We start from the raw sequence: 12,844 nt of genomic DNA on the forward strand, positions 1-12,844 counted from the left end.
TCTCCCATATGGGGGACTATAGGGTATATACGCCCCGCATAGTGTTATACGGGACATATATGGGGGGCCTATACGCCCCGTATAGCTCCATACGAGACGTATTGGTAGGTTTTTTTTAGCTAAAAGGGACGGTTTCCATAGAAAACCCCTATTTTTGTTAGTTTGCATATCCCACATTTGCAACACTCTAGGAGTTCATCTAATTTTCAATTCACGGTTTTCTTTCTCTCTTTCTTTTATTATTATTTTGTTCTAAATCAATTTGAAATTTAGTCATGTAATACTTGAACAGACTAGCTAAGAAGTTATAGAACCTTGTCACAAACAAAAGTGATCCTTTTGAGTCTTTGACCAAAGAGGAGACTACTATTACCCCAACACAAGTTTCATGCAGTGACACAAATTTGCGGTTTTTAACTTTTTATCAAACAGATAGTTGTACCACCTGCATGCTGATGTGTACTTGTACAACCTGCATCAGAAGTTGTACCTCCAAAAACTCTCAAGTCTTCCATGATGGTAAATCAATGACACACAAATACTGTTACATAATTAGTTAGGGTATGATGTGTACAAGTTCTCCTGGGCTATAAGCATGCTTTTAAAGCTGTATAATAAACAGAATGTATCTTCCAATAGTCACAATCATATCACCTTTCACTTAGTTCCAAAACCCCTATAAATTCAACCCTTGTCCATATCCATTTCAATTGCAACTTTGTTAACTCATATTATTTCTCTCTAGAAAATATGACAACAAATGAATCAACAAGTGTTGTAGTGGACCGAACCACCGAGGTTGCGACGATGGAAGCTAAACTTGAGGCGGTTTATGAGCGTGTGCACCACTTCGCTAATGGGAACGCGGTGGTGGTGTTTTCGGTTAGTGGTTGTTGTATGGGCCATGTGGCTAAGCAACTTCTCCTTGGGCTCGGTGTGGGGCCTACGTTTGTCAAATTGGATAAAGAGGCGGCGGGTATGGAGATTCATGCTTTACTGTACCGCCTAGCGGCGGGGAAAGAGCAGCACCAGCATGTCCCCGCCGTCTTTATTGGCGGCAAGTTTCTTGGTGGGATTGAAATGCTTAATGCGCGTCATATCAACGGTACCCTTGTCCCTCTTCTCAAGGAGGCGGGTGCTCTTTGGCTTTGATCCGAACACATACCGTTTAACTTACTAGTAATGTTATTTTCAATAACATATATAACATGATATATAAGTTAAGAGTTACCATTATTATCTAATTACTTTTAGTTCAAGCTGATGATCATATGTAATTTGTTAGTTTTCAGTTATGGAAATACTTACTGCTTACAAGTTATTATTATGAGAAATTTGTTAATCAATGTATATGTTTGGTTTAATATATTTTAGTAAAAAATACATTTTAATTTGGCAAGGTGAAAATTGCATGATATTAATCAGATTAGTTACTGATAAGCTTGTGGGAGACATAAGGGGCATGCCATGCAGAAGGTAGTATTGGATGAGTACATAAGGTACAACAGTTGCAGATAATGGAACAAACCAAAGCCTCACTCTCAACTATGGTACCGAGTACTAACATAATTATAAAAAGGAATGTGTAAATATTTACACAACAAAATTATTGGTGTGACCACCATTAATATATTTGGTGATAACGGTTTTTTGAACTGTTATAATATCAAATAAAAATTGTGTAACTTATTAGTTCTAGTAATTTGAGTGGAAATACCAAAATGATTTTGATTGCTCTAGTTTTTTATATTGTTTAGTTTGATTTTATAGTTTCTATCTCATTAATTTATTTTAGTTTGATTATATAGTTTCTATTTATTAATTTGTTTTATACGATGTGGTTATTATACTTACAAGTTAAAATTGATATATATCAAGCAAATATATTTATATTTGTTTTCGCTAAGGTTATGTGTTAAAATTGATATATATCAAGCAAATATATATATTTTTGTTTTCGCTAAGGCTATGTGTTTTGGGTTAACTAAAAAGTTCATAATACATCGTCACGTCATTGTCACGTAGACAATGAACTTTAACTAGCTCATTATTTAACTATCAGATTGTGGGTTAAGTATAATTAAATAAACGAGTTAAATGCCAATTTAGTACATTTGATTTGTCTAATTACGCAACTTTAATATCGTTTTTGAATTTTGTGCAAAATGGCTACTTCACTTTTTTAAAGCTTGTCATTTTAGTACTTTTTTCTAACATCGTCTATTTTTTCCATTAAGTCAGAGATAAATTGGCAATTTTGTTTATTTTTATGTATTTTCTCTTTTGAGTTAAGTGTCACTTTCATACATGTGGTTTGTTCAATTAGACAGTTTTAGTACCTTTTTTGATGGGCCGGTGGTTCCGTTTCTTTTTCTCGCTCTCCCTTTTAACTCTTGTTATTGTGTTACAACTCCTCTTTCATAGAATATGTTTTGAAGTCCTGGCGCCATGTTTTGTGCTTATGTGACTGCTTGGTAATGCCCCTGCAGCCCACATTGCATAATCTAAGTTACTATAACACCCTTAGCAGTATTTTTAGAGTGCTTTCATGATTTAATTAATGTTCAATGACAATCTAGTTTCTTTAAAATAAAATGTTTTGCATGGTCATGTCCTTTCTATTTTATTCGTTTGGACCCATTAGTGACAATATAACATGAATCTTTGACCCATCAATAATTAAATATACCACCTCTATGGATTTATCAGATTTCTTAAAAAAATTCCTCCAAATTCTAATAGTTAACAATGGACATGAACTCATGAAAGAAGTTCATATAAATGGTCCATTTCCATGAAAGAGCCGGTGTGTTGTATGGGCATCACATTTCACACACAGTCACAAACACCCAATGTTTTAAAAACCGGTATTTACTTGTACCGGACTTGGCTAAAAAATGATACAACCGGTAGAACCGGGTTATACCGGAAGGTACAACTAGTTCAATAGTTTACCTTATAATTCCTATAAATGTAACTTCAATCCAAAAATAACTCAAGGTAAATGATTTCACACCAAAAAAATAATCAAAAAGTTAATCCATATTAAAAAATAACGCAAAAACACTCAATTTTTAAAAGTTTACACGTTTGAATGTTAATTATTTGTTTAAAAGTAATTTTGAAAAAATATGGACCGAAAATATCAAAAATTTCTCAAGCATAAAACCGGTTTGCTGGTGAAAATCGATATTTTAGACCAAAACCGCCGGTACAATGTTATAGCAAACCGGCCAAAAAACATCAGACTCAAAATACTTCTCATTTTCAATTAAATAATATTTTTTATACTTTTATCATTACCCTTTCTATCTTTTTCACTCACAAGCACTTTTAACAAATAGTAAAAAATTATAGAGAGTGAACAATAACTTTTCAAATATACAGAAAAATCACTGCATTTTCACTCTTATTATTTATCACACTCCAAACCACTCCCTAAATTATAAAAACTCCACTCATAAAATTTAATGGGTTGGATATGAATGCTCTTATAGTTCGCAAAAAGAAAACTAAAAAAAAGTCTTGTTGCCAAATAAATTCGATCCTAGTATCAAATTTAAACTTTACATAATTAGCCCTCAATCATCCCAAAAACAAACAAACCACCCCTCCTTTCCCACATAGTTTATTACTAGCCCTTCAAACTTAAACGATTTACCGTTATTAGGTTAAATATTAACTACGTAATTCAAAATCCCCAAATTCAATCGCAAATTCAAATCCTCACTCCGTTCCGTACTCTACACTTTGGATGCCTTCGATTCCGCTAATAATAATAATAACAACAACCTCTTTACTTTAATCGGAAGTTATTAGTCCGCAAATCTCAGCTTCCACAGGTCGTTAAATTGCGCGTATAGGTATTGACTTGTGGTTTAATTTGTAATTAAATGTATAGGTTATTGGCTAATTATGTCAGTTTAGCGTGTATGTGTAGATGATTTCGTAAGTGTTGTATATTCATTTTCGTTTGATATGTTAGGTCTTTTGGTTATGTAGTGTAGTTATATTGATTGTTTGTTAGATTATTAATGTGAATTTGGTAGCTGGATGATGTAGGAGTTGTTTCTAGGGTTTTGATTCGCCGTGTTTGTTGAATTAGTACTTTTGCTCTTTGGATTGGTGATTTGTTTAATGATATGTTATTGTTATGAGCATTTAGTTTTAGTTTGATAATCTAAATTCGTATTCGTCCTCACTCTTTCCGTACCGTCTACTTTGAATGCCTTCATACAAATTCGAATCGCAGGTGTTCTTCTTAATCGGAAGTTAGTTCGGAAATCTGAGCTTTACAGGTTGCTACCTCCGTGATCAGTTTCGAATCGCGCGTGCAGGTATTCGGTTAGGTTTAATTTGTAGTTAAATGTTTGAATTATGTATAGCGTAGATGCATGGTCTAATTGATTGTTGTGGTGAATTTGGTAGCTGGATGTAGGTCTTTTTCTGCTTCTGGTGAATCAAAAGGTAATTGTGCAAATTAGGAAAAATATACTAGGGTTTTGATTCACCGTGTTTTGTAATTATTGTTATAATAACTTATAAGCACTTGGTTTTGATTTGATCGTATAGAAATATTTGACAAGTTTGTAGTTGTGAATTTAAGTGATAGTTTGTAACTTTGTATGATATATTTAAATATGAGATTATGTTTGTTTTTTGTATTTGAATAGTTGTGAGTTTTCGTGTTTTTGTGAATAACACCTATTACGTATATATTTTTTCTAGAAATCAATTGACGAGTTCTGCAATATAGGTTTGTGGTTATTATGGAGGGTGTGCTAATCGAGTGTGTGCAGAATAGTTTGCGGCATCTACTATACTACAATATGATCTTCTTGGTAGCTGGATGTAGAAGTTGTTTCTAGGTTTTGCTTCGCCTTGTTTGTTGAATTAATTGTTTTGCTCTTTGGGTTGGTGATTTGTTCAATGCTCTGTAATTGTTATGAGCACTTGATTTTAGTTTGAACATCTAGAATTCTTATTTTCTGTATGGAGAGTTGTGTTGTATCTTTGATAAATTCATAGCTATGTATTTAAGTGCTAATTTGTTTGATAAAATTCATAATTTGTTCATATGAGATTATGTTTGTTTTATGCATTTGAATAGTTTTGAGTTTTCGAGCACTTCATGTTTTTGTGAATATCACGTATTGCATTTATGATTTTTCCAGAAATTCAGTGATAAGTTCTGCGATATAGGTTTGTGGATATTATGGAGGCTGTGTTAATTGAGTGCGTGCAGAACAGTTTGCGGCATCTACTATACCGCAATGCTATTTTCATGTGTGAGCGGCTGTGTTCTGAATTTCCCTCTGAGGTATGTTTTTTCGTATTGTTGAAGTACTTAAATACACATTGTCTTTAGAGAATTGGTATCTTCTGATTGTTGAAGTATATTGCTGATTTTTATGCCTTGATATTTTTTTAACTTGTGTAAAGTAGACATTGTTATTAGATGATCCACTTATTACTTCATTTAAAGTTTATAATGGAGAATAACTGATAGAAATAATTTGCACAAATCTTTTAATTTTTTGTTTCCTGAAAGATATTATCTGCATAAGTGAAACTGAAGACTTTGTCAAAGCAAGTAGATTCTGATTAACCACTCTTATTTGAATAGTCAACTATATTTTTTCATAGGTTCATTTTGCAATGCACCAATTGTAGTATCTCAGTTTCTTTTAAGTTATTGGTTTCTTGGTAATTTTGTTAAATGCAGACAAACTTGCAATTGTTAGCTGCATGTTACTTACAAAGCAATCAAGCTTACTCAGCTTACCATATTTTGAAAGGTATGTGCAACCTGGTTTCTTTTACCTGTCTACAGTAATATCTTGTCATTGCCAAAATGTCATATCATTATAAGTTAGATTAAAATATTAGGTCAGTTTAGATACATGTAGATGAACTGTTTGAAGGTTTCATGAATAATGCGATTTTCAGTTGGGTCTTTGAAAATTCAAATTGCTAACTATGGGGCTGCATTTGTTTGATTTATTCTTTTTGAGATGGTCACCCTTTTTTTTCCTTCCATTTTTAGGACTTGGTAATTGAATAGAGCTATGTCATACTCCCCATGAACTATGAAAAATTTTATTGTAATTTAGGAAGCAAGTTGGTGCACACTTGTGCATAAAACTGAAGGGCAAATTTAAAATTCTTTCTTATTCTATTCCGTGTGTAGTTTTAAAGCAATCTTTCAAATACAAACTAAAAATTCTTAGAATTATGGTTATAATGCTCTAAACAGGAGAATAAACTCTAATTGTTGGAAAGGCGTTCCTTTTTTTATAGGAAATCACTAATCGCGAAATTACAATAACAACCCACTGTTCTATCATTGTTGTAAAGCAAGCCCACTGTTCTATCATTATCGAAAAGACATCCCACTGTTCTATCATCATCGAAATCCAAAAGCACAATAACAACTTTAAAGTTTCAATTAGACCTTGAAATAGTCCGGATGTTGATACCTGAAAAATGAGGGTGGTTGATTAAAGTTGAATTTGATTCTTATATGTTGATAGCAACTTATATGAAGAAAATCACTTCAGTTGAATGAAAACAACAAATCCAATTTTTTTGAATGTTTTAAACTACTGATCCAAAATATGAAGACTCAATTATAGCCTAATACCTGAAAACTTAAGTGATTTAATTGACATCTAACATAAAATAGAAACCAAAGTCAAACACTGAATTGTCAGTTGTAATTACTTAAGTTTTCTGGTATTAGGTTATACACGTGTGTTCAAATTTGGATCATCCAGATTAAAAAGAATCAAAATAGTTGATTATGCTGTCCTTTTCACTCATGTGATTTTATTCATATAAGTTACAATCATCAATTCAATTAAACAATAATCAACTTACCTCATCTAAAAGTTATCAAATCTAGACTATTTCAAGGTTTAATTGAAATTGGAAAGTTGTTTCAAATGTGTGTTTTGTTTTTGATAATGATAGAATAGTGAGCTTGCTTTTGATGATGGGTTTATGATTTTCTTTTAGCGATACAATAGTGGTGCAGGACTTTCCAAAACAATAAAATTTAACCAGATTTAAATTTAATGGTTGACCTATTAAATTATATAGGTTCAATTATCATTTTACAAGTTATGGTCCAAGTTATGTTACTTTACTTTAATTTGGATGATCTGCATTTGCTATTAATTTATTGGGTTATTAACAGCCATCCAGGGAAGGGATCTTAATATTGTTAAATTTGCTTTTCTCAATTTATATATGCAGGAATGCAATTGCCTCAGTCCAGATACTTGTTTGCAATATCATGCTATCAAATGGATCTTCTTAATGAAGCCGAAATTGCATTATGTCCTTCTAATGAGCCTATGGCAGAGGTAGTGCAGTGATTTTTTGTATTTGCATAATACATGGTACAATACATGCAAATGTTATCATTTGCAGTTTTTCCCTAAGATTATATATAGATGACGACGTTAAATAAAAACACAAGTAGTCACAGATAATAGCAGCACTTGCTTACTGTAGTTCTTTATTCTTTCCAGGTCCCAAATGGTGCAGCTGGTCATTATCTTCTTGGCCTCATATACAGGTACATGACCATAAATTTTTATAAATTGTCCTTTTTATTTTTGGCTTTCTCTTTGATAAGCATGGTTATTTATAATCTATCTTGCATTTACTACTGAGTTTGAAGATAGACGGGTGCTGTAAGTTGATATGAAAGGGTAGCAACTTATAATTTGTTTATACTTAAGATGGTCAATTCGGGTTGTATTTTGATACTCGATCAAAAATAGTTGATATAGATAAACCTAGCTATAAAGGAAAGAGGTCGAGCTGGTCAAATGGGTTGGCTGCCACATATATTGTATTTAAATGCTTAACCTCCTAAATTGCCGTGTTGAAACAAAGTTGATTTTTCTTCAATAATGCAGTTTTTATAATTATATATTGTACAATGGCTATTTATAAACTTCAAAAGAATGGACAGAAAAGTTGTTGCTGGAACCCTGCCCGCCTGACACTTATATTAAATTATTGATTTTTCTGATCATTTATATGTTTTAACTCATATGTTCTCTTGTAATACATTATGTGTAGTGCATTTCAGCTTCACATATATATTAAGATTTCTAAACTAAGGGCCCGTAATGTCTTTCAGATACACAGATAGATTGAAAAGTGCAGCTCATCAGTTTAACCAAGCTTTATCATTAGATCCCTTGTTATGGGCTGCATATGAGGAATTGTGCAGATTAGGTATACCACATCTTTCTAAAGCGCTTTTGTATAGACACTATGTTTAGTTTGTATTATAATCAGTTCTACTGTTACAGTATAAAGTTTCATCTTTTGTGTTATGTTTCAGGAGCTGCTGGGGAAGCAACAACAGTGTTTGGGGAATCCGCTTCTGAATGCATTCAGAAACAATACATGAGTCATCATGATGCGGGACCTCAGTTGCAGGCATCCAATGATGATCATAATGTAGTTTCTGGTAGACAACAAATGGCTGAAAATGCTAGTACAAGGCAGTTAAGGCATTTGAATGGCAATAACATTAAGGACAATTCCTTAAATCATAATGGAGCAGTTTTTTCTGGTAGTACAACTGCTAGCCAATCCAGCAACGGTGTTCATTCTAATATATCATTTTATAATACTCCTTCCCCAATGGCCACCCAGGTATACCTACTCAACTCACCAATAATGATGTTCATTCTAATATATCATTTTATATTGATATTACTGTTTTGTTGTATTTTTGCAGTTGTCAGGTGTGGCCCCACCACCATTATGTAGAAATGTGATCCCAAATGGTCAGCTGTCAAGTTCTGTTAGTGCTGACGTGTCCCCAAGATCAACTGTCAAATCCACCCTTCAACCTCCTAGAAGAAAGTTTGTGGATGAGGGCAAGCTAAGAAAGGTTGTTAACTTGCATAACGTATTAATTCTGTGGATTTTTATTTTATGCTATTTGTTTAACGTGTTTTAGTTTTTTTTCCCCCAGATATCTGGGAGGTTATTCTCTGATTCTGGTCCTAGAAGAAGCACAAGACTTGCTGGAGAAGGTGGGCCCGTGACTAATACAAGTGGGGTTCCTGTAACTGCTGGAAATGGAACAAATCACTCTTCTAAATATCCTACTTCTTCTAAGTTGGGCTCTGCAACGTCGCGTTCTGTTACAGTTAGAAAAGGACAATCTTTGTCTACTGAAACTGTTAATGAAGGCCAGTTTTGTTTCTTCCTTGTCAATCATATTATTTGTTTCTTCACTTATCTAACCCACAATCTTGGTTTTTCAGTGGTTGACGACTCACGTTTAAATACTGTAGCAACCACTTCTGGTTCATCCCAATCATTCGATATTAGATCTTGTGAACATGATGGTTCAATGAGCCGAGCGTCCACAAGTGTGTCAAAAGTTGCCAATGGTGCTTTAGAAGTACTGTCCCTTTTGAAAATCCTCGGTGAAGGTTACAGACTTTCTTGCCTGTACAGGTGTAAGGTATAGTAATTTGTAAACTGACTTTTGGTAATTCTCTAGTGATTTACTTTGCTAATTATTCCCTTTTAAAAACAGGACGCCCTTGATGTATTTTTGCAACTTCCTCTTAAGCATTACAACACAAGTTGGGTACTCTCTCAGGTATATATATGTTTTCAACTTACCTTAAACTAGATTTGAGTTGATATTAGTAAAATATTGATTTGTGCAGGTTGGAAAAGCTCATTTTGAACTGGTTGATTATATAGAAGCCGAGCGCGCCTTTAGAGGTGCTCGGTTAGCTTCTCCTTATAGCTTAGAAGGAATGGATATATATTCCACCGTTCTATATGTAAGCTTTTCTTTACTTAACTAAACTTGACACCGTTCGTTTAATTTATATTTGGTCTTATATGTTGTAGCACCTGAAGGAGGATATGAAGTTGAGTTACTTGGCACAGGAGCTAATATCAACAGATCGCTTAGGCCCACAGTCATGGTAACCACATAAGTTTTTTTTTTAACCAACCTCTACAATTATTATTATTTTTTGCTGAAATTTACATTTTTTCAAACAAATGTTACAGGTGTGCGATGGGAAATTGCTATAGCATGCAGAAAGACCATGAAACCGCTCTAAAAAACTTTCAACGGGCAGTGCAGCTAAATTCAAGATTCACCTATGCTCACACCCTTTGTGGTCACGAGTATGAATTTCATCATAATTTCTTATACTTGGGAATAAATGTATAAAATTTCTTGTTTGGTAATATGCATATGGGGTTTTTCTTTTATTACAGATATGTGGCGTTGGAGGATTATGAAAATGGAATCAAAAGTTACCAAAATGCCCTTCAGATTGATGCAAGACATTATAATGCATGGTATGGTCTTGCAATGATATATCTTCGGCAAGAGAAGTATGAATTTTCGGAGCATCATTTTCGAAAGGCCTTAAACATAAACCCGTGTTCATCTGTTATAATGTCTTATCTCGGGACTTCCTTGCATGCATTAAAGGTTTATTTATTATTATACCCACTAATTAACTAATTAATTATTTGACAAGAAACTAATATTGAAATAAAATTTCAGAGAAATGAAGAAGCATTAGCAGTGATGGAGAAGGCTATAATAGCAGATAAGAAGAACCCGTTACCGATGTATCAGAAAGCTAATATTCTTGTGAGTTTGGAGGATTTTGATGGTGCTTTGGCTGTTCTAGAAGAACTTAAAGAATATGCTCCTCGTGAAAGCAGTGTCTGCGCGTTAATGGGAAAAATATATAAACGCCGACTTATGTATGAAAAGGCTATGCTTCATTTCGGTCTAGCTTTGGATTTGAAGCCTTCTGCAACTGATGTAGCTACCATCAAGGTCAACTTCTCTTTCGCATTTAATTGCTGACGTGGCAAATTTGTTTTGATTTATATTAATATAGTTAATATAGTATTTTAGATAAATTGGTTTAGGTGGTTTTATTATATGTTTTATTTTCAGGCTGCCATGGAGAAATTACATGTACCTGATGAATTAGAAGATAGCATATAGAGCTCGAATGCAAGTGGACTCGACCACATTTCTGTAAAATACTCGCATCAAGGATTTTGATACAACAGATCTCAACGTTGTCCATGGTCCGAACCTCTTTAGATCGATCAAGTCACACTCGTTTAGGTATTAGATTGAGGTGGATACATGTAATGTTGAAGATCGTTAATACAATCGTTTAGTTCAATAATATTATCACCTTTCTATCTCGTCTTAACGCTTCCGGCTGTGTTAGTGACTAAAGTTGTAGTAAAGTGTCAAACCTTTCGGACCTAATGGTGTACTTTAAGATGATAACGAATACAATTTCAAATTCAATACAAAATTAGTTTTTACCAAGAAAACAAATGAAATTTTCATAACAAATAAGTAAATTGAAATTGTTAAAGAGGAATACAAAGAAAGAGTTAGGTTAATGTAAAAAACGTACGTGAATTATGCTCAAGGCAAAAATTAAAGCTCAAAGCCAAAAATACAAAAAATGTTTATAAAATCATAAGATGCTTAAAACGGGTTTTGTGAAGAAAAATAATAAATTGATCGATTAACGATCAAAATCTGTTTTTTTCGGTGAATCGATGATTAATTGGGTATATATTAATGATTTCGAGATCTTGTGATGTGATTTCAATGATCAATTTCGTTAATATAGATAGGTATCTTTGTACGTTAAGGTACACTAGACGCGTGCCTGCGCGATGTAGCCTGTGTTTGAACTTGTTAATCACGTACAAATATAAGTGTTTATGGTTCGGTTAAAACCTTGAAATCATTTAAATCGATCATTTGGTTTGACTTCTTTTTTCTTTTTCTTTTTTACTATTCGGTTTGTTGGTCGGTTTCAAAATTTTCAAAACATAGAGAACGGTTGGTTCACGGTTTATATCGGCAACCGGCCATATGAAACCAGAAAAGACTGTAAAATAACCTAATTGCAATATGATTCCTTTTGTAATCTTTTTTGTTATTATTTTACGTCCTAGATCTTCCATTAATATTTACCATTTATGTGGCTAAAATTATCATTTTTTATTTATGATCATCTCAAGTATCATATTATGTTGGTTTTTAGTTAACATCGATGGTACATTTAAATTATTAATTATTTTAAACTAAATTTATTATTAAAGTTTAAACTGTGAAACCAAACTGGAACCATGCTTTTAATAATTATTCGGTTTCAACTTTCAATGGTTGAGTTTGGTTATGGACGAAAAAAAATCAGTATTAACGGTTGGACTCACAAGTTTAACTTAAAAACCATCAAAACCGATACCGAACACCCCTATGTAACATATTAATTTATTTAAAATGAAAAAAAATTACAACAATATCATATCCAAATTAAAGAGAATAAAATGCTCGTTTTTATGGTGCAATTTGTTTATAAAAATTTAACGTATGAAAAGGCTATAGTCGTTTAAAAATTATGGGTGGGTAGTTAGTTTACAAGTTAAATTAAAAACATAATACGGTTAAAGATGAGGGACCAAACTTGTAAGTTAAATAGATTGTGTTTAAAAGACATATTTACCCTTACTATACATGTACCTCATGCTTTAAGTGTTGTAAATTACTTAAAAATGGGTGTCTTAGGGTGTGTTTGGGATTCCTTATTTAAGTGAAAAAGGACTTCTTGTTAAAAGACCTTATTAACTTATGAATTTTTTAAAAGTTTTAATAAAAATGTTTGGATTAGCTTATGTGTTGGAGAAAACCAAAATGACTAAAAAATACTCTTTTTTAAAAGAAGTGTAATGGGTTTTGAGGGTTAGAAGGGTGAAATAGGTAAATCAAACTCATTAAGTTAAT

At 32.8% G+C, this 12,844-nt stretch overlaps 2 protein-coding genes across 3 annotated transcripts; both read left to right on the plus strand.

The window, feature by feature from the left end:
- The first annotated feature begins 750 nt into the window (after nt 1-750).
- On the plus strand, nt 751-1,152 carry LOC143534895 (glutaredoxin-C9-like). Its single transcript, XM_077029267.1, has one exon. It carries the CDS (start codon nt 751-753, stop codon nt 1,150-1,152), a length of 402 nt encoding a protein of 133 aa, XP_076885382.1.
- Nucleotides 1,153-5,156: 4,004 nt separating this feature from the next.
- Nucleotides 5,157-11,361, plus strand: LOC143534880 (cell division cycle protein 27 homolog B-like). Of its 2 annotated transcripts, XM_077029257.1 has the most exons (16): nt 5,157-5,320; nt 5,726-5,798; nt 7,258-7,367; nt 7,536-7,582; nt 8,156-8,253; nt 8,363-8,679; nt 8,765-8,920; nt 9,005-9,224; nt 9,300-9,502; nt 9,578-9,643; nt 9,714-9,833; nt 9,904-9,980; nt 10,069-10,188; nt 10,282-10,501; nt 10,577-10,858; nt 10,982-11,360. In XM_077029257.1, the coding sequence occupies exons 1-16, from the start codon at nt 5,216-5,218 to the stop codon at nt 11,030-11,032; spliced, it is 2,265 nt and encodes a 754-aa protein (XP_076885372.1). In that variant the 5' UTR covers nt 5,157-5,215; the 3' UTR covers nt 11,033-11,360. The 2 variants fall into 2 exon arrangements, with proteins under 2 accessions (XP_076885372.1, XP_076885371.1); XM_077029256.1 differs by having other exon boundaries at nt 9,005-9,502; nt 10,982-11,361.
- The last annotated feature ends 1,483 nt before the right edge of the window (nt 11,362-12,844 follow it).

The sequence above is a fragment of the Bidens hawaiensis genome, unplaced genomic scaffold (assembly GCF_021521415.1).
Source record: "Bidens hawaiensis isolate Kalapana, Puna unplaced genomic scaffold, B.hawaiensis_p1.1 tig00010347_1, whole genome shotgun sequence".
Taxonomy (NCBI): Eukaryota; Viridiplantae; Streptophyta; class Magnoliopsida; order Asterales; family Asteraceae; genus Bidens; species Bidens hawaiensis.